General features: G+C 44.1%; 1 protein-coding gene and 1 pseudogene across 3 annotated transcripts in view; both read left to right on the forward strand.

Annotated features, from left to right (window-relative positions):
* Window positions 1-23316, forward strand: part of LOC137624401 (small ribosomal subunit protein uS2m-like) — a 75382-nt gene extending 52066 nt beyond the window's left edge. For 2 of the 3 annotated variants that reach the window (XM_068355142.1, XM_068355141.1), the window contains exons 3-4: window positions 11454-11788; window positions 22777-23316. In XM_068355142.1, the coding sequence (XP_068211243.1) occupies window positions 11454-11788; window positions 22777-23133 (692 nt within the window). In that variant the 3' untranslated portion in view covers window positions 23134-23316. Of the gene's footprint in view, window positions 1-11453; window positions 11789-22776 lie in introns of those variants that run through there. The other variant, XM_068355140.1, reaches the window with a different exon arrangement.
* On the forward strand, window positions 8093-8211 carry LOC137625109 (5S ribosomal RNA; annotated as a pseudogene).
* Window positions 23317-25225: the final 1909 nt, after the last annotated feature.

Below are 25225 nucleotides of genomic sequence, written 5' to 3' on the forward strand. Positions count from 1 at the left end.
GGCGAAGTGGCGAGTTTTCTGTGGTTGGTGTCGTGGAAGGGGTATCTCTCCACTCGATGCCACTATTCCAGCAATAGCGGAGTTCCTGGTGTATTTGCGGGAGGAAATGCGCCTTTCAGTCTCGGCAGTGAAAGGCTATTGCTCAGCCTTAAGTCTTGCCTTCAGGCTCAAAGGAGTGGACATTTCTTCCTCGCTGGAGCTTTCTCTTCTCATACGAAGTTATGAACTTACCTGCCCTCAGTCGGAAGTGAGACCTCCTCCATGGAACGTGGTTCGAGTTCTCAGGTCTCTGAAGAGTCCTCCTTACGAACCATTACGCCAGGCTTCAGATCTCCACCTTACTTGGAAGACGGTGTTCCTGCTAGCCTTGGCTTCGGCCAAGCGAGTCAGCGAACTACATGGTCTCTCATACGACATCGCCCATTCAAGGGGATGGGGGGAGGTAATGTTCAGGTTCGTCCCTGAGTTTGTTGCCAAGAATCAGAATCCGGGAGTGCCGGACCCTCGGTTCGACTCTTTCTAGGTTTCGTGTCTTCGTTCTGTAACAGATAACCCAGACCATCTCCTACTCTGCCCAGTAAGGAGTCTGAGGTTGTATCTTAAAAGAACAGCTGCAGTTCATCCCCAGGTGCAAGCCTTGTTCGTGAGCACTGGGAAAACAAAGAGGAGGGTCACCAGGAATACCATCTCGGCCTGGATTCGCAAGGTAATACACCTGGCCTTGAATCCTGACCCTTCTCCGTCATGTCGCCCTAGAGCACATGATGTCAGGTGCATAGCTACGTCTCTGGCCTTCAAGAAAAATTATTCAGTGACGCAGGTCCTACAAGCTGGGGTGTGGAAGCGTCAGACCACCTTCACAGCCCACTACCTGCAAGACGTGAAACACAGGAGGCTCGATAGGTTCTCTGTGGTGGCTGCACAACAGCTGGTCTAACCTCAGGCTCCTTAATGGACAAGTAGCAGAAGGTTGAGGGCATTGTTACCAGGTTTTAGTCTGCGTGAATGAAAAGCTTTGTCTGGCCCTTATTCTTTTCTTCATCCTTTCCTCCCTTGGAGAAAGCAGCATCCTAGCTTCTCTGCACAGCTGACCTCAAACCACTGCAGGTAAACCATGCTTCCTTGTGTTCCTAGTATTAAGTGTAATACTGTCATGTCCCCATACCCTGACGAGGTGGTATTGGGAGAGTCCTAGCCTAGAATTCCATCTGAAGAACTCCAGGTCAACTTCCTAGGACGAGTCACTTCTTCACCTTCACACACAGCTTATGTAGGCCGCAGCAGTTTCACAGCATGCTAGCGAGGCGCAGGGACTCCTTATTTCTTGAGTACTTCCACACTCGAATATGGAGTCCCCGGGCAAAGCCAAAGCCAGTATGGCAGGGACTTACCGCCCTTCCTAAGGGTTGAGTTACCCTATGTAAATAGCGTGGTTTGTATTTCAGTTACGGAACAAATGACAAATTCGTAGATAATTTGTATTTTTCCTAACTATACAAACCTTAGCTATTTACACATATTTGCCCGCCAGCCCTGTCCCCCGGGATAATTCCTACCTCTAAGCAAAGTGAAGCATTCATTAGTGCAAGCTACCCCTCCCTACCCCCCGCTAACTAGCGGTGGAGTAGTGAACCCTCGTTAAAATTCTAATGGCTCGTCTTTTCAGCTACACCGAAGTAATTACCCTGTGTAAATAGCTAAGGTTTGTATAGTTAGGAAAAATACAAATTATCTACGAATTTGTCATTTTTCCTTGTAATTTATGGTTAGCAGTTCGCTGTGTGAGAGAATTTAAGGAAGAAAAAATGTTTTTCAGTTATCCTGTTAACTGTAGCTGACTGACAGCATCTGTATAAGTTGCCAATATACACTTTGTTCCAGTTGATTTCCTTTCTTGTGTGTAGTTGTGACGAGGATGGTATCGTAACTTAGGAAGGAAACATTGTTAAAAACTACTGATAGGAGAGCTTAAGATTATTCTTCGCATCTACCTCACCTTCATCTCCTAAATGCGATAGCAGATCCAAGCATTCACTAAACTTTAAGCACATTGCTGGTCTGAAGAAAAAAAGGTTGCTGCTCTTCATTTTATCGAACAATTTGTCCATTAAGAGTTATTGATAGGATTTACATACAATCAGCTCTCAATCATCGTGGATTCCTATACATGCGGTTTTGATATTCCACGGTACGAAGATCCGTAGAATATTTTGAATAAAGTTCTGATTCTTTGTGGAACCTTGTGGCTAGGACTACTGTGTGCAGCCCGATGTTTTCAAACCACCCATGCTTCTTTGCATCCGGCCTTCATGCCTTTTCTCTCCTTACACAATGCCACTTTTCTGGTTGACTCTCATTCTCCCAGTATCCTTTATCGTGAAAGTATCTTCCACACCTGTGTCAAGGAAGTAGTGCCAAGTTACGTAAGGATTTGTTACGTGCTGTGTATTTAGGAGTACATATACTGTAAATGCATTCAATATTGAAGGCCACTACTGCGCCTCAAGGATTGCATCATTTGTCACGAGTTCTTGCTGTTTAGAACTTGGTAAACAGTAAATATGGTTATACGGGAACTGTAGTCTTCTTTGTCTTATTTTTAATGTTACAACTATCTCAGGATAAATATTCATACGTTTATTGAAAAAGACTACTAACAATCTAACAATGTATCTACATTACAGTACTCTTTACAGTCACCCTTCAGTATTTTTGGGTTGTATCTTCGCAGTTCAGAGATCCGTATAATATTTATCTCCGTCAACGAAGTTGGAAGAAGGCTATGTTTTACCCCCTGTTTGTGTGTGTGTGTCAGTGAACACCTTCCTGGCCACAATTTTAATCGTAGAGTAGTGAAACTTCCAGCAATTAACTGTTATGTAAAATGCTGGAAATTATTAAATTTTGGAAGGTCAAGATCACGGTCAAGCAAAATGTCCAATTCACGTAATCAGCCCGAAGTTTGGACATTGTTGTCACAGAGACTTCAAACTTGGTTCATATTCGAGTGTATGAAAATTCATGCCATTTAATACATGTCAAGGTCGAGTCCAAGGTCAGTGTCAAGCAAAAGGTTAAATTCCATTCATCAACCATACGGCCAATATTTTCATTGTAAAGTAATGAAACTTGCAGGGATTTTAAAATGTTGTGTAAAGAGCTGGAAATGATTGAATTTGGAAGGTCAAAGGTAAAGGTCACAGACGAGCAAAACATCTATATCACATAATCAGCAATAAGTTTGGACATCCTTGTCACAGAGGTTCAAACTTGGTTCATATTAAAGTGTATGAAAATCCATGCCAATTAATGTGTCAAGATTAAGGTCAAGCAAAAGGTCAATTTCCAGTCATCAACCATGTGGCCACAGTTTTAATCGTAAAATCATGGAAGTTGCAGGGATTTTAAACTTTTTATGTAGAGAGCTGGAAATGATTAAATTTTGGAAGATGAGAGTCACAGACGAGCAAAACGTCTATATCACGTGATCAGCCATAAGTTTTGACATCCTAGTCACAGAGACTTCAAATATGGTTCATATTAAAGTGTATAAAAATCCACGCCAATTGTTACATGTCAAGGTCAAGTCCAAGGTCAAATTCCGGTCATCAACCATACGGCCACAATTTTAATCGTAAAGTAATGAAACTTGCAGGAATTTTGAACTGTTATGTAAAGATCTGGAAAGAATTAGATTTTGGAAGTTCAAAGGTCAAGGTCATGGATGAGCAATACTGTACGCCCATATCACGTAATCAGCCATAAGTTTGGACATCCTTCTCACAGAGACTTCAGTTTATGTAAAATCATGGAGAAGATGGTCAATGTCTGTCGTATTCCGTTGTTGAGGGTTTTCCCTCTATGCTTATCCTCCTGTTCCATTCATAAAGGAGAAATTTTATCAGTTCCCTGCTGTTAATGTGAATAATCAGGCCAGATAAATCATCATAAGGTAATGACATATAATTTATTAATGTGGAATTATTATACTAAAATTGATATTAATACAGTAATACTTATCAGGATAATTTTGCTAATCCCACCCAGCCTTCCCCACTTCTGATATTACACAACTGACGGGAGATTTGTATGAACTCTCATTCTAGCCGTCAGTGTTACCAATGGCGGTACAGAATTGGAGGTATCATGGCTGCCAATGTGGTAAAAATTTTGGGGGCCGGGTATTGGGATTCAGGGCTAGCTAAATGATCCAATAAGTATTATCGATATTTTTAGTATGAAAATTCTATTTGTTCCGTAACCGAAATACAAACCACGCTACAGTATTTACATTGGGTTTACCTTTTAGCGTAGCTGAAATGGCGAGCCATTAGAATTTAACGAGGGTGTATTACCCCCGCGCTAGTTAGCAGGGGGTCAGGGGAGTGGTAGCTAGCTACCCCTCCCCCCCTCACACACCGGTGAACTGCTTCACTTTCACTTTTGGCTCGGACATGGACAGACGTCTCTGTCTTTGTCCTCGTTTGGCAGCCATTGTTTGTTTTGTCTTTACTTAATCACTTACTTTTCTTTTACTCAATATATATGTAAAAAATTTTTCATGTTTATGTATATATTTGAGTATAGAAATCAGTAAGTTTCCTTTTCAGAGTTTGTGCTTGTGTGTGTAGTGTACGATATCTCCGTGGAGCCCTCGGCAGTTAGGCCACCATGGTGTAATTTCATGGGTCGCGATCGAGTTTGACTTCGGTCTTTCTCTCTCTCTCTCTCTTGAGGTCGTTCACCCTTTTACTACGTTACTTTTACTATGCAGCCTACAACTCCTTCTTCTTGATCTTCCGCCCCTGGTGCAGATGGATAGCAGTCTGACCTCGTCTTCCAACGGGCAACGGTCTTCCGACAGACATCAGTCTCCCGACAGACAAAACGGTCTTCCGACGGACAACGATCCCTTCGGGGCAAAGGGTTGCCTCCCACGGGGGTTCTTCCCTTGTGTGTCAGGGTTCCCCTGCGCGCCCTTCTGCAGCGTTCTCTCCTGCTCAGTGTTAGCGCATAGGCGCTCTCCTGCTCATCAGCGCTTTCCTGATCGCTAGCGCTCTACTGTTCGCCAGCGCGCTCCTGTTTGTCAGCGCTCTCCTGATGGATCGTCTCTGCTGTTCCTGTTGGTTCCTGTTACGCGCCCACGTTCGCCCTCGCGATTTAGAACTTCGGTTCAGGTCTTGGACAAGGACTCTTCTTCTACGCACAGGATTCCACGCGTTGCCTTCTGCTCGCCAGCGACCACAGACGGGTCAACGTTCGCCTGCTCGTCAGCGATCTCCTACGCGTCAACGATCGCGATCGATCTGCCACGCGTGTCAGTTCCCCTGGACACCATCAGTAGCGATCTAGCGCTCGCCTGCTGTGGACCACGATCTCCGGTAGCTGAGTCTTGCCGTAGATCTTCTCCTGCTCGCCAGCGCTCACCTTTACTTCTGTCCTTCTGTGCGCCAGCTTTCTTCAATCGCCAGCGCACATCTGCGAGCCCTTTTCTGCCACGCACCAATGGGCGCCAACGGTTTTTTCTGACCGTCTAGGATCTCCTGATTAACAGCTTGCTTCAGTGCTCACCTTCCTGATGCACCTGCGCGCCTTCTGTTAGCAGGATGCGCGCTAACCGTCACTAGTCTCTTACGCGTTAGCGATCGCCTACGCGCCCGCGCGATTCTTCGCCTGCGCGCTAGCGTTTTATTAACGCACCACCGCTCGCCAACGCGCCGTCGCTTGCCAACGCGCCATCGCTTGCCAACCCGCCATCGCTCGCCAGAACGCGCCATCGCCCGCCAACGCGCCATCGGTCTCCCGACCGCCTGCGCTCACCCGCGCGTCTACGCTCATGTGCTCCAATGTTCGCCCATGCGCGAACCAACGGTATTCCATCGCGCGGACCAACGGTGTTCCGTCGCGCGGACCGACGGTGTTCCGTCGCGCGGACCGACGGTGTTCCGTCGCGGGAACCGACGGTGTTCCGTCGCGCGGACCGACGGTGTTCCGTCGCGGGAACCGACGGTGTTCCGTCGCGGGAACCGACGGTGTTCCGTCGCGGGAACCGACGGTGTTCCGTCGCGGGAACCGACGGTGTTCCGTCGCGGGAACCGACGGTGTTCCGTCGCGGGAACCGACGGTGTTCCGTCGCGGGAACCGACGGTGTTCCGTCGCGGGAACCGACGGTGTTCCGTCGCGGGAACCGACGGTGTTCCGTCGCGGGAACCGACGGTGTTCCGTCGCGGGAACCGACGGTGTTCCGTCGCGGGAACCGACGGTGTTCCGTCGCGCGAACCGACGGTGTTCCGTCGCGCGAACCGACGGTGTTCCGTCGCGCGAACGTCGGCTTGATTCCTGCAGTATCCATTGCTCGCCTACGGGTCATCGCGAGCCGACCACCAGCTCTCGCCCTTCCTACTACGCTCGCCCTCCTTCTGCGCTCCTTCGCGCACTTTCGTTTGCGCTCCTGCGTGCCCGTGCATGGGCGCTTCCACGTTCGGCCACGCGCAAACCATTGATTTACCACCGCGCGAGCTCCAGGGCGATTGCGACCGCGATTCCCGTCGGGGTTTCGCAACATGGCCAGCCTGGCGAGTCTTCTGGAGCGTATTTCCAGAACACGGTCCTCACCCCGTAAACGCAGAGCATGGCACATGCAAGAGCAGTAAGAATCTTCAGGGAGGTCTGAGCAACATTCTTCTTTCCAGAACCTTGGTTAGCCCTTCCCCGTCATTCCCTGGAAGGGTTTTGCCAGGGAGCTTTCCGTTCGAGATTTCTCCGTCGGCCAAGGGGTGACTGGTTTACCCCTTCCTCTTCTCCATCTCGTGAAAAGGGCTTACCAGGTCCTTTCCCTCCTCGGTTGCATCCCGAGGTTTTGTACAAGGAAGCTCCAGGAAGATCATGGGTACTTTCCTCCTCTCGGGCTCAAGCACCTTGGCGTTTCGTCGCCAAGTTTCGAACTTGCGGGCAAGCTCGATGTTGGACTATCTGGACGCAATGACCGAGGGCTTCCTCTTGGGTGTCTCATCCGTGGATGTCGATAAACTCAGACACCCTTCCATCCTTGGGAAGAGCTTGTTTGTGCCCAAGGACAGAGACATAGACAGCGGTGTGCGGAGGAAGTCGACTTCCGTTTTCACTCCTCCAAAGCGCTTTCTTCCAGACCCTGCAGGCCTCCAGCACCTCTTTCTTTCAGCCTCGTCGGCCTAAGTTATCGGACCGGCTACGGCAACTAGACAAGGTGTCCAATAGCAGTCCCCTCCTGTCAGGGACAGGTAGCACGGGAGGCTCTTCCGGGTGGGCATAATCCTAGAGGGAGCGGCAGAGTGCACGAACTCTAGGATTGGCAACCCCCCCTTGCAGGTCTCACGCTGGGAGGATGCCTAAGGTTACTCTTCTGGATAACAGCTTCCCGATGCCGATTTCTGCACGATCTCCGTGATCAGCCAAGGATATCGCGCCTGCCGTCTCTGTCAGCGAATTCAGTGTCACTGAACCTCTATGCCATGGGGTCGGCAAGAGTTTTGCCCGTTTGGGCAGAATGATCCATGCCTTAGGAGAAGGTCCTCCATAGGATCGTCGACGGCTTCACCCCCCGGCTTCTTCAGTAGATCCTTTCTCGTAGGAAAGCATCTGAGACGGGAATTCCCTAGTCGACCTCTCAGCTCTGATCAAGTTTGTCGAATAAACTTCGTCCAGCGTGGAACAGCAGAATCGATCAGACTGGTAACGAGGTGGCAGGACTCCTTAGGCCCTGGATAGGAAGGACGGGTACTTTCAGTTTCCATTCCATCCATCATCCAGGAAGCTCTTGGAATTCAGCCTAGACTACAGGTGTTCCTACTTAGAATGCGGTGTGGCGATCCCGCCGTGGCATCGCAGGTTTTTCCCCAGAGAGAACTCCCTGCTTTCCTCATGGCCGCTCAGGAGCAGGCTTCCGCCTCCTTCGCCTTTTGGAGGTCTGGTCAACTCTGGTAGGCTCGGGTTCGACCTTCTTCAACGCCGGGACAAGCTTCCGGATCCTTACCATAAGTGAGGGATCAGGGTAATTTGCTAGGAGCCTTCTCTACTTCTGCCTCAACATCTGGAGTATCTAGCCATGATATTGAGTCACGGCCTTACCACGTTGGAAACCCCGCTTCTCGTCCGTCCAGCGAGGTTAAGCAACGTCGGGTCTGGTCAGTACTTGGATGAGTGACCGCCTGGGGACGCCAGATGCTGTTGCCTCCTCCTCCGAGCCTTCCCTTCAGTTGACTGTGGCAAGGCTGAGGAGAGTCGCAGTACCTGTTATCAGTCAAGCAGAGCTTTCAGCCGTACCTTGGAACGTTTCCTAGGTCTCTTTTCCTCATTGACCCGTCTAAAGTCCTGAACGGTCGCCTCAGGATAAGTTCCCTGTGGGGCGGCCCAAGTTCCGGTGGTTTCAAAGCAACGATTAACCGGACTTTCTGGCCCCTATGGGACCAGCGGAACGATTAGACGTGCAATAGGTGTTGACCTATGGAACCTCTTGATGGGAGTGGATATTCTTGTCCTTTCCCCACATTTTTTATGCTGTTCTGGGACTCGTCAAAGAAAAGGGGGGGGGGGCATGTTCCGGTTCAGGCCTATGGTCAGGACCTGAAGGACACCTCTCCATCATTCAGGCAGGCTTAGGGGCCGTAGTCTGACCCCTCTACAGATCCTACAGCTCCTGCCGAGTCGCTCCATGCGCGACGACTTCATGGTACTGGCGTATTCCAACCAGTAAGGGACGCATTTTCATACCTTCGCATCTTGCAGTAGAGATACTGAGATGATTTGAGATCCTCTCAATACCACTATCGGCTTGCTCATTCCGGGCAGAGGAATGTTCTCTCCGACTATCTGAGCAGAGCCTCATAGATAGAGCGTACCTGGGGGTCTTTGGCCTTTAGTAACCAGCAAGTCCTGGCCTGGAGGACCTGATCGCGACAGCTTGGAACTTCAAGCTTCCGCTGTTCTTCCCCCCAGTCTCATACCCCAAGACTCTTTGGCAAGATGCATTCCGGTGATTGTGGGACAACATCGACGCCTGCGTCTTCCCACCATTGTTGTCTGTTGAGAATGGGTCTCAACAAGACCAGGTTGTCTGTCAACCTTTCGATGGCCCTGAGAGCTCCACTGGGACTATACGCAGAACGGTTTCCGGACCCTCTGCTTCCCCTGACGGAACTCTCGGGAGAGCTTCTCCCACGGCACAGGCTACTCAAACAACCACACTGCAACATCTTTCACGAGCCGTTGCATCGCTTCGGCTTCACGCCTGGAGACACTACGCCTCCTCCTCAAGAAGAGACAACCCGCTACAGTCGCGGGGCGGAGGTCGCGTCATCTGCGATAGTCATCCGCAGGGGTCTACCAGGCGAAGTGGAGAGTCTTCTGTGGTTGGTGTCGTGGGAGATATACCTCTTCCCTTGAGGCCTCTTCTCCAGCAATAACGAACTTATTGCTTTTTGGCGGGAGGAAACTCCTTTCCGCTCTCGGCAGTGAAGCCTGTCGCTCAGCCTTTCCCTGGATTTCAGGCTGAAAGGAATAAACTTTTTCCTTCCCGCTGGACCTTTCCTCGCTCATGCGAAGCTGCGAACGTTCCTGCCCCCAGTCGGAGTGAGACCTCCAACATGGAGCATGGTTCGGACTTTTTAGTCCCTTAAGAGATCTTCTCAAGACCCATTACGTCAGGCCTCTGATCGTATTCTGTCTTGGGGCTCCTGCTCAATCTGGCCGCGGCCAGTGTGTAAGCAATCTTCTTTGTCTCGTAGGACTCCGCCCTTTCTAAGGAATGGGGGAAGGCAACATTCAGGTTCGCTCCTGAGTTGTTGGCTAGACTCAGAATCTTGGGGTCTCGGCCCTTCGGTCCAATTCCTTCAAGATTTTGAGTCACCATTCTGTATCAGATGACCCAAAACCTTATCTTTCTTGCCAGTAAAGGAATCGAGGGGTTATCTTTGGGAACAGCTGCAGTTTGTCCTCACGTGCAGCCGGGTTGGGAGCACAAGAAGGACGGGGGAGAGTCACCAGTATACCTCTTCAGCTTGGACTCAAGGACATTCATCTCGACCTGAATCCAGACCCTCCCCCGTCACGTTGTCGGATACATCGCAACGTCCCTCGCCTTCGAGGAATACTACTCTGTGACGCAGTTGCTACAAGATGGAGTCTGGAAGCATCTAATGACCTTCGCAACCCGCTTCCTGCAGGACGTGACCCACAGGAGTATCGATACGTTTCTATCGCTCTGTGGTGGCTACACAACAGCTGGTCTAACCTCAGGCTCCTTTTTGGACAGGTAGCAGAAGGTTGAGGGCATTGTTATCAGGTTTTAGTCTGCATGAGCGAAAGAAGTATGTCTGGCCCTTACTTCTTTCTTCATCATCCCCTCTACTGGGAAGCAGCATCCTGGTCTCTGCATAGCTTACCTCAAACCTCTGCAGGTAAACCATGCTTCCTTGTGTTCCGAGTATTGAGTCAATACTGTCGCGTCCCCCATACCCTGACGAGGTGGTATTGGGAACGTCCTAACCCAGAGTTCCTTCTGGAACTTCAGGTCAACTGCCTAGGACGGGTCACACTTCTTCCTTCACACACAAGCTTATGTAGGCCACACGTTTCCTTGCGGAGCAAGGAACTTGTGAGGTGCAGGGACTCCTTTTCTCGAGTGCGACTTGCTCGGATTCTGAGTTCCCGGGTAAAGCCAAAGCCAGTATGGCTGGGGACTTTCCACCCTTCCTAAGGGGTAAGTCACCCAATGTAAATAGCGTGGTTTGTATTTCGGTTACGGAACAAATGACAAATTCGGAGATAATTTGTATTTTTCCTAACCATACAAACCTTAGCTATTTACATATATTTGCCCGCCAGCCCTGTCCCCCAAGACAAGTCCTACCTGTAAGTGAAAGTGAAGCAGTTCACCGGTGTGTGAGGGGGGGAGGGGTAGCTAGCTACCACTCCCCTACCCCCCTGCTAACTAGCGCGGGGGTAATACACCCTCGTTAAATTCTAATGGCTCGCCATTTCAGCTACGCTAAAAGGTAAACCCAATGTAAATAGCTAAGGTTTGTATGGTTAGGAAAAATACAAATTATCTCTGAATTTGTAATTTTTCCTAACTATACAAACCTCAGTTTTTTACTCAAATTTACCCGCCAACGCCTTCCCCCACAAGTCCTGTCTGTTATCAAAATGGTTTGCCAGTGAGCAATTTGGGGGAGGGGGCAGTGCTTCCTCACTGCTGAGTGGTAACAATCGTGTTCCAGCTTCGCTGACATCATATACCTATATAAAGAACACAGGTTTGTATAGTCAGGAAAAATACAAATTACTTCCAGATTTATTATTTTTAACGAAGTCCCAAATAGTATACTGTGTAATAATATCAGTTACCAACAATTTTCTATTATGTAAAAAGTCCTGGGTTATTAATGAATTGATGATTTCTTTTGTTTACTCTGCAGATTTAACCTCTAAAGAAAACCAGTTGGAAGAAGTTTTGACAGATCTAACCTCGGAAGAAAAGCATTTGAAAGAAGCTTTGAAACACCCTGATTTTTTCAAGGTTGCTGATCTCTTCACTGTAGAAGACTTGTTCAAGGCTCGTGTTCATTTAGGCCATACTGATGGCTCTCTGCATTCCAACATGACTCCTTTTATATTTGGGTCACGCTTAGGTCACCTTATAATTGATTTAGACCAAACAGCAGATTATCTTCGTCAAGCTTTAAACTTTACTGCTCACATTGCCTTTCGAGGGGGCATTATTCTTTTTGTCTGTCGTTCTCCACAGCACCAGGTATGTATGAAGTGGTAGTAAGCTATTTGTTACATAAACCATTACGTTGCCCAGAACTCGATATGTCCTTGCATTTAAAGATGTCAATAGTGGAAGGTTTAGGAAGGTAATCGATATTTAATATTTTAGGTATGGTATATCTAAAGACTTAGCATCTTATACTCTTCTGGAAATAACAAAATCTTTAATACATTACTGTATATCTGTGCCTTCTGGTAGCATACTCATTTTGCAAGATTTTGTTTTTAATTTTTGCCTATGGATTTGGTAATTTTTAACTACTTAGATTCATGGTCCCCAAGTTATGACTTTGAATTTTATTTGAAAAGTTACTTTTTAAATATTCTATTAATTTGTAGCAAATTTATTGGTCACTACAATAGTTTATTATAGATCAAAACTTGTAGCAAGTCGTGGAAAGTTTATTTAACAATATACAAGAATGGCATTCTTTAGTACGAAATTGATTTGTATCTGAATTGAATTTGTATTGTAGATTTTTATAATTTTTTCTATTTTATTACCAGTCACCTGTTTTCTAAAATGTGAGAATCACTTATGACATAAAATTATTCTCAACAATTAATTTCTCTCCTTCAAATTATATTTAATCTATTGTGTGCAGATCTGATTAGTGATATTTGTTGTTGGGGATCAGTCATTGTTGGCTACTTGGGGGGGGGGGGGGGAAAAGAGATGAGAAAAGGAAAAGCTTTATAAGAATTATGATTACCAGATTTTGTTTCTTAAATGTAAATTAATACACTTCTTAAGAGGTTGAATTTTTTTTTTTTCCATTTTGAGTTTGTTCCCTTACGTTATTTATGTGGATTATCTTTTGGTGGAGCTGGAATGTAGCCATTAGACTAAACGTACGAGGTGGCAACCCTGCCTAACCACTGTAGTTGGTAGGGAGGGGATGGCAGGGCGTTACCCAGCCACCTATATCCACTCACACATCGGTGAACTATATCACGTCACTTTTTGCTTTTGGCTTATAGAGAGTGGACGTCTCGTCTCTCCTCCTTCAGGCTGCCTTTAACTTTCCCTATGTGTTTTGCTTTTTCTTTTCAGGTGTGACTGGGCTTTTTCCCCGACGTTCCAATGTGAACTTGTCCTGGTCGCTAGGTCGCCGCTTGTGGTACCTTCATGTTGTTGGTTGATATCGAACCTCACTTCTTATGTCCGACCTACAGGGGGGGCGGGGCGTCACTGTGAGCAGGGCTCGCCCTACGACGAGTGTAGGGAGTAGCCTCCCTCCCAGTGGGAGAAATTTGGATGACGCAGGAAGAAGAAGGCTAAACGTGATCTTTCTCCCTCCGGGGCGAGGAAAGCACGCGCCTCTTCTTCATGCACACTCAAATCTCTTCTGGAAGCTGCTCTTCACTTGCCTTCCCCCTGTGCGCGATCGAGTAGGAGCGCAGACCGGATAACTCCATGACAATCCGGGGGGATAGTTGCTTCCCCTAGTGAAGCACCTTCACCTCCAGCTACCAAGAACACTTTTCACTTGCAGATGTGTTGCAAGCCTTGGCATCTTTTGGGGTTTCTGTTCTCCTTCGAAGAAAGCGGTGCTGCAACTCCTTCAGCGTGGCGCTAGGAAGGATCCTTCTCCCAAGCCTTCAACATCTTATGCTCTGGATGTGGGCGAGGTCTACCTTTTACCCTCTCCTGGCCCTTCTACGCGTGGACGAGGCAATCGCTCATGTTCGCCCCTCCAACGGCCTCCTCCTGACGACGAACCCTCTTGCCATCTTGGGACTTTGTCGTCTCCTAACCCTCAGCCTTCTGTTTCTCTCCACAGGAATCTTCAGGCTGTCGGTGATGATGCCCTTCAAGCGGCCAGTGTTCCATCTGCTAGCTGTTCGTAAGGGCAAGACTCACCATGTCATTCTTCGGGACAGTCTTCATCAGGATGTCATTTGTGATTATCCAAAGATCATCCCAGAGATTGAAGGTCGCTCTTCCTCGCGAAGGCGTTCAAACTCAAGAGCTTCACGCACACAAGACCAAAGGTTATCATGGTCTCGGCGCTCTTCTTCTAAAAAAAGAAGCTCACGATAGCGAACTTCATGATCACGAGCTAGACGCTCTAGGTCTAGATCTGGGCGCTCATGTTCTAGATCTCGACAATATAGATCACAGGGACAGTGCTCACGTTCAGGAAGGCGACGCTCACATTCATGAGGGTGACTTTCATGATCACGTTGTTGACGATCACGATCACGAGGGCGACATTCACGATCACGTGTCTGACACTCACGTTCACTAGCTAGACATTCGATATTTACACCGTTGACGATCCCGAACAGGACGTTTTATACCGTTCACGATCAAAGCCTAAGCATTCCTATTCACGAGGAATAGGTAGACATTCGCATTCAACATCCACGCTACGTGCCTCTCCTTAACGACCTCCGACCGAACCTGATTTTTTTATTGAACAAACTTTAGAAAGGCGTCTGGTTAAGCTACCCCAGTGCCCTTTGCTTTAGCTAAGTGTTCACCTATGTGGCGCTTTCAGACGGGTCCCACTGCAGTATCACTTTCTCCAACACTTCGGGTTGACCCGGTTCAGAGGCCCTTGTTGCCTCTGCTAGTGAGCGTGAGTGGTTCTCCAGCATAACAGGAGCTCTTAGGGCCTCCCTCTTCTCGATCGGTACCTATCACTTGTGAAACGAGCACTTCCGCTCGTGAATTGCACCCGATAAGGTGTGAATCTCGCGATTCCACGCATGAATCGGGGTACCAGAATCGCAAGCGAGCGCAGTCCCAACACCTCTGACTCCACTTCTAGCTGATACATTGGTATCAACCCTTCAGAAGTCCTTTGTGTGGCTCCTCCACTGCCGCAGCCCCGACTTGCTCAGGTCAGGGCTTCTCCTTGAATTCCTCTACAGAGTTTGGAGTTAGGTACGTCTCTTGTGGGTCTTAATCCCAGAAGGAAGACTACTCAAGGTAGTAAGGCACAGCAATCTACAGTACTTCATCTAGATCCGGTGCTGAGGCTAGTGTGCCATCTGCTGCTGAGCAATATCTGGAACATCTTTAAACACTGGTCTAGGCTAAGGATATTTTGACTAAGCGGCAGAAGAGGAAGATGAGGGACAACACACCACCTCACGCTGATCTCATCCAGCTTCGTACGAGTGATTTTGGTTCACAAAGGGATATCTCTCTTCATTCCTTCCATCCTCAGCAGATAGAAGTGGTTCTCCCAGACCATCGTACAATGTCTAAACCACCTGCTGAGGAAGAATCATCAGTCCCCGTAACTAGCATGTCAAATGTACTGTAATCTCGGCCAAATCCTTCCATCCTGGAGGAGCATTTTTCTCCTCGGAATGAGCTGAAAGACTTAAATGGTACCTAAGAACGCTAGGGCAAGGGAAGCTCGTAGGATAGAGGGATAGAAGGTCCCCTGAGGCAGGTTCCCGCAAAACCATTGACGACTTGGACCTACCCCAGGCTCCTATGGAGGAGAGCTTGGAGGTAGACGATGCGCTGAACACGGACGAGGAATATCTCACAAGGGCAGCGAGTCTAAACTAACGAACAGGAGCTTAGGGAGTCGGAGCATGCCTTCTGGCAAGTCCGAGCTTGCATGAGGGCCATCAATAAGCTGTCAGATCCTGGTACTACCTCCCAGGAAGGTAAAGAGATGGTTTTGGAAGAGCTCTTCAGAACTCGGAGATCCCCTAAGACCAGGGCAGCTCTGCCCTGGTCGAAGGGATTGACAGCGGCCAAAAGAAAAGCTATCTCCCAGATAGCAGGAACTTGTAGTTCCCATAGAGCATAATGTGGCCTAAAGACCACAACTATAGGTTGAGCCATGAAGCCGCTAGCATGGAGCATGGTTTACCTTGTGCCTTGCTCTCTGTTGATGAGCTCAGCTGCCAAAAGCAAAGCTCTCAAGGAAGAGAGAGTTTGAGTCGGAAGGCCCGTAGTTAGAGATTCTACTGAGGGGTCAAGAGTCAAGGTCGCGTGTGTTTCATTAAGGTAATAAAAGTTTGTGGCAGGCATAACAACTTTTATTTTTGTTCGATCTTCCGGAATCCAGACATGGATGATTCTATCTTCGATTGTCTTCTTACCATTATGGCTAAGATACAAGAAGATGATAGAAAGGCTTCTTTTGTCTTTGTTGGTGATTTTAATGCTCACCATAGGGAGTGGTTAAGTTCTATCTCTCCTTCCAATCGCCATGGCTTAAGAGCTTTAGACTTTGCCTCTGAATCAGGCTGTGAGCAAATCATAACGAAGCTACCCACAGGTCTGGTAATTGCTTGGATCTCGTATACATTGACTCCCCTGGCGTTATAACTAGTAAGGTTGGTTCTCCAGTCGGGACATCTGATCATGCCTTGATTTCATTAGTAGTGAAGACTGAGCAGCCTGTCCCTGATATATCATACTCTTGTAAAATTTATATGAAATCCCAAGCAGACTGGAATGGGATTTTGCATGATCTTTTGTGCTTGAATTGGTCACAGTTATATAGTATTTAGTGTAGATCCTGTTGTCCCTTCGAATGAGAATCTAGTCAACATAATTGATAGGCGTATCCCTTCTCGTGTGCTAAGGTACCGAGTGAAGGACAAACCTTGATTCAATGATGATTGTAGACATGCTTATTTGGAGAAGCAGGAGGCCTATCATCTTTGGAAGGGTAACAGATCAGATTTGACCTGGAATAACTATACTCAGCTTCGAGCTTTTGCTCAGAGAGTTTATGCCTCAACTGAAAAGGAGTACAATTTAACCATAAAAGAAACCCTTTCTGGTACAACTCGGGAACATGAATGGTGGTCTACCCTTAAATCTGCACTGTTTGGTGTAGATGCAACAGTTCCTCCTTTACTTAAACCAGATGGCTCAGTCACTCACTGTCCAAAGGAAAAGGCAACCCTTTTGGTGGATGTTTTTGATAGTAAACAGATTAATGAAAAACTTGAACTTCCTCATTCATGTTTTCCTGAGGCTAAACTAACTAGTTTAGCTTTTCGATCTCATGAAATTAAAGCTCTGTTGATGGACCTTGATGCTTATGGAGGTGTAGACCCAAATGGTATTTTTCCATTGTTTTTTATAAAGACAGCAGATTTCTTAGCTCCAAAGTTATCTGTTATTTTGCGCAAGCCAGCAAGAAGAGGAGCTTTTAGCACTTGTTGGAGGATTGGTAATGTTACTCTTCTATGTAAATGTGTTTGTGGTAGCTCAAGTCCCACTGATTACCGCCCAATTTCCATAACTCCCATATTATTTAAAGTTTTTGAGCGTCTTCTAGCAAAACATCTTGATAGGTTTGCCGAAGGTAATCATCTATTCCCTAGTTTCCAATTTGGTTTTCGTAAAGGCCTTGGAGAATGTGATGCCCTTCTTACAATCTCCAATGCTGTACAGAAATCCCTTAATTGTGGTCAGGAAGTTCGTATGATTGGCCTTGATTTTAGTGCTGCCTTTGACTGTGTTAATCATGAGGCCCTTATTTTCAAACTCAAACAGTTGGGAGTGGGTGGGTCGTTTCTTAGCATTATTATTGATTTTTTAAGTAATAGATCTCAAAGTGTTGTTGTTGATTGGCACCGTAGTGAGTATAGGAATGTGATATCCGGTGTTCCACAGGGTAGTGTTCTTGGCCCATTACTTTTCATTCTATATACACATGACATGTGGTTTGGCCTAGAAAACAAGCTTGTTGCATATGCAGATGATGCTACTCTCTTTGCATCAATTCCATCCACTGAATGTAGATCTGGGGTTGGTGAATCCCTTGATAGAGATTTAGCTAAAATAAGTGCATGGTGCAAATTATGGGGTATGAAGTTGAATGCTAACAAAACTCAAAGTATGATTGTAAGTAGGTCAAGAACGGTGGCTCCACAACATCCGGATCCCAGTATTGATAATGTTTCTTTAAATATGTATGACTCTTTTAAAATTTTACGTGTGATTCTCGACAGCAAATTTACTTTTGAGAAACACATTAGGTATGTGTCTTCTTCAATTGCACAAAAAATTGTCTTATTGAGAAAGTCTTTTAAGATTTTCGGTGATCAATCTATTCTGAAGAAGTGTTTTAATTCTTTCATTCTACCTTGTTTTGAGTATTGTTCTCCTGTCTGGTGTTCAGCTGCTAATTTTCCTCTTAATTTGTTGGACAGAAACTTACGGTCTATTAAATTTCTTATTCCTGATCTAGATATTAATCTTTGGCACCGTCGTTCAATTAGTTCATTATGCATGTTGCATAAAATTTTCCCTAAAAACTCTGACAATCCTTTACATTCAGATCTCCCTAGACAATTCTATCCCGTTCGTAATACTAGGTCATTTATCTAGGTCATTTATCTTTTATTTTGTAAGGGAAATATTATGAACATTATGCAATGTGAGATGCGTAGAAAATCATAATTGTTGTATTGAATTATTTTGTATATAATATTTCTTTTTGTCGAAGTTTTGTAAGGCAAAATATATCAAATAGTTGTTTGACTCTAAGCAATCGTTAACGAGTTGTTAGTGTTTGTTTTGACGAATGCAGGTCGCGCCTGCGTAGATGCGCAGTCGTTTTCGAGCAACAGAACTCAGAAGGAGTTAATACCGGCTCACTTACGTGACAGTGAGGGTTATAGTTACCTTACGGTATTCAACGGGGAGGGAAAGATTAACACACCTACGAGAGGAGTTCTTACCATCATGGATTAAAAGCTAAGTCAAGGTTTTATAAGTGTTTTGTTATGTTAGTGATATTGAAGGGCATGCATGCACGTTAGATATCGTTAATGACGAACATTTGTAAAATGAGACTGTACTTCGGGTTGCCGGATAGGAAATGTTACAATGAATAGTTAAGGTTAGTAATAAATGTGAATATTTTTATTCCTGGTCAAATAATGATTTAAACAACGCAATGTCTCGTTTTATTGAATGATAGGAACAGAAAAGAATCCTTGAAAATCTGTTAAAGAACCTGGTAATATGCAAACCAAATTAGGGTAAGTTTAGGTTTTCATATTTATTGAAGATGCTGTATGTTTACTATTTTGGATTCTTTAGAGTAAATATATAATTGGTGCCGTGACCAAGATGATTATTATTATCGAGGGTGATGATTAATACTGAGGGATAACGTATATATTTAACATTAATATTGGTGTTAATACGTGAATATGTTTGAGAGATGTTTTTACCAACATTACGCGTCGTGGGAAAGTGTTCGTAGCGGCGGGTTGTTATGGCTAGATCGTAACTGGCAATTTAGAAAACAGTTGACACCGTACTTTTTTGCCGTGAATCATATGAGGAAATTGGATATTTTATATGCATTCTGAATTGATCAGTGTTAATCGTTGCCACTAATTTAAAACATTTAAGTATGAAAATTATTTTTTACTAGTTGTGGTTTTTATTGAAAATGATTTAAAGTAGAAATAATTGTTGAGTAATTGAGTTTCGGCAATTCGTTAATAGTTGAAAGTGAAGTTAATAAATTGATTCTTTCCTATGGTGAAATTTTTGAGTTGTGTGAGTTTGCGCCGACATTGATAATATCGTTGTCGCACAAGGCGTCCATTTTTGTCAATGTTCGGGAATCCATTGATGGGTTAAACTAGTCTCGGCATTAATTAGGAATAACGTTGTCGCACAGGTGGCCATCTTGTTAATGACCGAGCAGTTAAGTTGAAGTTGTTTAAAATGAAAACTCTATGGGAAAGCATTTAATATAGTTGTGTTGTTGAAAATAATGTATATACAGTAATTATGGTGATAATTTATGAATTTAATTTTTCTTTAAGTGTGTTAATTAATTGTATTTTACGGGGTGGTTATATATGAAAAATTGTTGAAATTGTATATTCTCTATGAACAGTTGTTTGTTGAAATTGCTGAAAATTTATTGGTTTTAGCTGGTTTGATAATTATCTTTGGAAAAATGTCTGATAAAGAAGCTTTGGTGAGGTCACGAGGTGGTTACAAGGGCGTAATCACCAAATGGGTAAGTAAGATAGACTCTGCTATTGCGGCAGGTAATGTCAATACATTGTCTTCAATTAAGGATTTAATTATGAAGCAAATGAAGATTGTGCACGACTTGAATGAAAAGATATTAGCCTTAACCACTGAAGAAGATCGAATGAAAGAAGTGGAAGAGCAAGCAGAATATGAAGTAGTAGTTGGTGAACATTGGTATAAGTTGGGCAATGCCATCACAGCAATATCAGGAAGTGGTTCTTCTGGAAATCCTCCACCCACACATAAGACTAATGTTAGACTGCCTAAATTGGATCTCCAACATTTCACTGGAGATGTGTTGGAGCGGAATTCCTTTTGGGAATTGTATAATGTGTCGGTACACCAGCGAGGGGATTTAGAACTTAATCAGAAATTCTCATATCTGCAAAGTTTGCTCACAGGAGATGCTCTAAAACTGATTTCAGGATTTAAGTTGGAAGCTGCGAATTATTCACAAGCTATCTCTCTCCTCAGAACCACATATGGGAAAAAGGATGAGATTATACGAGTTCTAGTAAGAAGATTACTAGAAATGGAGTCTCCATCTCCTGATTCAGAAGCCCTGCAATCATTCAGAGCAAATTTTGAATGTTCGATCAGATCATTAGAGAGTGAAAACTTGGAGTTGAATGAGCTCTACACTATTTTGCTTCATAGTAAGTTGCCTAAGAGTGTTAGTGAAACTGTAAAACGCAGAAGTGGGGATGATTGGCTTGTATTTGATACATTTAAGAAATATCTGGAAGAAGAAATTCACAATCTAAGATCTTTCGTCTCAACGGTTGTAAGTAAACCTGGAACTTTATCAACAATATCTACGTTTACAGTGAATCAGTCACAATCTGTTAGACCTAAGAGCAAAGGAAATGTGAATAAATTTAGTTCTCAACAAACAAGAAAATGTGCGTTGTGTGAAGGCGAACACTGGTGGACACAGTGTACAGTAAAACTTATGCCAGTAGGGATAAGAAATTGAGTCGTCTCGGGTTTTTACGATTATGTTTTGTGTGTGCATCAAATAAACATTTTAGTGTAGATTGTGAGAAACAAATTTGTGGAAACGGATGCAGATTAAAACATCATTGTGTATTATGTGATATACAACAAACCAGCGAATCAAGTAAATCAACAAATAAATCAGCAAATAAACCTAATAATAATGGTGTGCAGGTTGGAACACTTTCCGTAAGTGATCAGGGTCAGAAACCCAAGCAGAGGTCAATTTTACCAACAGCCACAATTGTGTTAAAAGGTAAAGGAAGACATTTGGTACGCCTTCGTGGATTATTGGACACTTGTGCAGAACGAACCTTTATCAGGAGGTCAGCACTTAAGGACGTACAGTATAGATCTAAAGGCACGGAAAAAATTGTCTTAAGGGGTTATTTGACAAGTAAACCTGTGAATGAGTATGAGACGGTTAGTGTTTCCATACCTTATAAGGGTAGTTTGATTACTATGGATTGTATTGTGGTAGATGAGTTACTAGAGTATACTAAGAAATTCAACGTTAAACGAAATTTGAAAACGTTGTGTAAAACCAAAATTTGTCTAGCGGACAAGGATTTCGATCTGCCTGTGGACAAACAAGCATCCATTGATATGTTGGTAGGCGTTGATAATGTCTATAACATATTACACCCCAGATTCAGAAAAGCTGGAAAATTGATATTGTTACCTACCATATTTGGATATGTTGTGACAGGGTCCTGTAATGCCCCTCCAGTGCAGGAAACCCAGGTAACTGTGTTAAAGCTAGCAACTAACGAGGAAGTAATTGAAGCTACTCATAAATTTGATAGTGATATAAAGAATGATTTGGATATTTTGTGGAATTTAGATAAAGTAGGTATTGACTGCAATGAATTGAAAGAACATGATCGAAAGGTTCTTGAAGACTTTGAAAGTACCATTGTATATTCTGAAATGGAGAAGCAATATGTTGTGGCCTTACCATGGAAGTCTAATAAGTCAAGGCTTCCATCCAATTTTGGCATGGCGTTGAGCCGGGTTAAGCAACAGTGTGCAAAATTTCAGAAGGATGAAGCCTACCTGAACCACTATCAGAAAATCCTGAAGGATCAGGAGGATAGGGGATTCATTGAAAGGGTAGATAAAAACAATGTGGTTGAAAATTGTCATTATCTAGCACATCATAGTGTACAGAAAGATAGTGCCACCACTCCAATCAGAATAGTTTTTGACTGTTCCTGGAGACAAGGTAAAAATGGATTGTAAGAGGAAAGAAGGAAATCTAGAACTTAGGTGAATCAGGCTCCTGAAAAGGGGTTTAGAGAAGTTTAGCTAAATGGGGGTGCTGCAAATATTCTTTGTATAGTAATGCCTATGGTGAACTGATGGAACTAACTCCCCTACAATGTTTCTGATTTTGAAGTCCAAATGAGTTTGTCTTCCGGTAAAAATGACGCAGCCTCTTGTTTGGGTGACTGTTCATAAACTTCATTGCCCCATCCCACATTTATTGGAGCAATTTTACTCTTTCGTGCCCACGGTACATGGGTTAGTCATGAAGGCGGGGATTCATGACTATTCTGTCAAGTTTCTCAATTTCAGAATTACATTAGCCATGGTTGTAAATGTATTGAAAATAATTCAATCTATCAAATCTCAGAATTACATTAGCCATGGTTGTAAATGTATTGAAAATAATTCAATCTATCAAATCTCAGAATTACATTAGCCATGGTTGTAAATTTATTGAAAATAATTCAATCTATCAAACATTATACACATTGAAGTAACCTATATAAAAGCTGTCAAAGATGTAACTTCCTCTACAGTACTTTCCATCTAAAAAGTGTTAAGGGGTGTGAACATTTTCATTTATTTACTGTAGGTGTAATTGCTATTGTATTTCTATATACCAACTTGCACCTCCCATCTTTTAGATACATTTGTGTGTGATCAATTTTATAGAATAAGTTAACATTACTGTTTTCTTCATATTTCAGGTTTCCGTAGAAAATTGGGCTAAAGAATGCGGGGAGTACGCACACACACGCTTTTGGTATCTAGGAACCTTGACCAATTCAACTGTTGCATTTGGTTGTGTTACAAGACTGCCAGATCTTCTAATTTTCCTTAACACACTAGACTCAGGCTTAGAACAACATAGAGGTGTTGAAGCTGCGGCTAAAATGCTCATCCCTTCAGTTGGAATAGTTGACACAAATTGTAACCCTAATCTCATCACGTATCCTGTTCCAGGCAATGATGATTCTGCTGCCTCAATTAATCTATATTGTAAATTATTCAAAAATGCAATACTTAGAGGCAAAGAAAAACGAAAAGAGTTATTGGGATTATAAAAAAGTATTCAAATTTTCTGGTATAAAAGATATTTTTAGTAAACTTCGTGAATGATAAAGTTAGTCAACTTGACTTTTTACGCATTTCCTGTTAACATTGCATGTAAATGTTTGTTTCTTGAATTTTTATTTCCAATTATGTAAATACTGTTGTTTATTTGTAATAAAGACATTGAATGATAAGTTTACTGTTACTCAATTGTGTACCATACAGTAATAGCATAGCAAGTTTCAAAATGCATTTTCTATGACAAAGTATTTATAGTTAGTCATTGAGAAAATATCACAATTTTTTGAAATTTGTAATTTTCCTTACTATACAAACCTGAGTTCTTCAATAGGAGTCTGATTTCAGTAAAGCCAGAAACTCGGCTTTAAGATTTTATAATTAATTGTTGGTAGTTAAAGGCATCTGACAGGAGAGAACCCCCCCCCCTCATCGGCTCACTAAGTTGTCGCTTTGACCTACGCCTAAGAATTTGGTGGTGGACTGAGGCGGGAAGTTAAAGGACTTAGGCTTGTATAATTGTTAGGTAAAATACAAACTATTTTTGAAATTTTTTATTTGTTCCTACACAGATACAAATCCCGGTCCTTTAATAGTAGGGTTATCCTTAGGAGGGAAGAAGTTTTTATAATCAAACTGGCTTGTATAAAATCCCAGGATGTCAATGCACTCAGACCTAAAAACGTGCAGGAGTGCCCACTTCCACCCACATCTAATACGGTAGTCTTAAGGGGACTGTCCGACATTTTTTTTTTCTAATGATCCAAAATACACCATTTTTATAGATATTTTAGACATATATGATACCTTCATCATATAAAGATTTCAACTCATTTGATAAAAAAACTCTTTGATTTATTTGCAAAAATCATGATAGATTATTTTTGTTTGTTCCGTAACCGAAATACAAACCACGCTATTTACAAAGGGTTATTACTTTTAGCGTAGCTGAAATGGCGAGCCATTAGAATTTAACGAGGGTGTATTACCCCCGCGCTAGTTAGCGGGGGGGTAGGGGAGTGGTAGCTAGCTACCCCTCCTCCCCCTCACACACAGGTGAATACTCACTTTCACTTTTGGCTCGGACTGTGACAGACGTCTCTGTCTTGGTCCTCGCTTGGCAGCCATTGTCTGTTTTGTCTTTACTTAATCGCTTACTTTTCTTTTACTCAATATATATGTAAACATGTTTTCATGTTTGTATATATATTTGAGTATAGAAATAAGTAAGTTTCCTTTTCAGATGTGTGTGTGTAGTGTACGATATCTACGTGGAGGCCTCGGCAGTTAGGCCACCACGGCCTAATTTTATGGGTTGCGATCGAGTTTGACTTCGGTCTTTCTCTCTCTCTCTCTCTCTTGAGGTCGTTCACCCTTTTACTATGTTTTACTACGCCCTTGTAGCTTCCTTCCCGTGTGGGTGGGGTTGCTACGCCGTACATTTTGTCTCAATTAGTTTATGAATCTAATTGTAGTTGTTAATTTTTCAGCTTGTAGAACGATTCCTTTCGGGGTTTTCGTTTTTTCTTTAGTGTTCATTCATTTTTAAATTACATAATTACATAGTTACATAATTATAATTGTTATAATTCTGTTTTGGTTACAGCTCTCCTTCCGCGAGTGTAAGTGGTTGTGAGGGCACGTGCCTGTTGTGTAATTCTTGTTCCTTTTCCTCGGGATTCCTCTTCGGAGCCTTCCCGGGGGAATGAATGTGTACTAATATTATTTGTTTTATTTTTTTACAGTTACCGATCTAGTTCGTTTCTGTAATATAGCAACGGTGTGAGCTGTCTGGTTGAGTCCTGGGGATTCGGCTGTTGCTGCCTCCCCCCTTGTATTGTCGTCAGGGGCGTGTCTCCTTCTACTGGTAGTACTCCCGTGTCGACGGACAGCTCTCCAGTTCATTTTAGAACAGTCAGGAGGCTTGCCTCCTTGGGCGGATAACTTTCCTTCCGAGGGAAGTTTTTTCCTGTCCAGGCTTGAGCTTTTCCTCTTTTGGGGGGTTCTTCTCTTGCCTTTTTTTCGTGCGACTATGCTCTTGGTGCTGAGCGGTCGCACCTGCAGTTTCGCTCAAGGGGCTGGGCA

Source organism: Palaemon carinicauda, chromosome 31 (assembly GCF_036898095.1).
Source record: "Palaemon carinicauda isolate YSFRI2023 chromosome 31, ASM3689809v2, whole genome shotgun sequence".
NCBI classification, from domain to species: domain Eukaryota; kingdom Metazoa; phylum Arthropoda; class Malacostraca; order Decapoda; family Palaemonidae; genus Palaemon; species Palaemon carinicauda.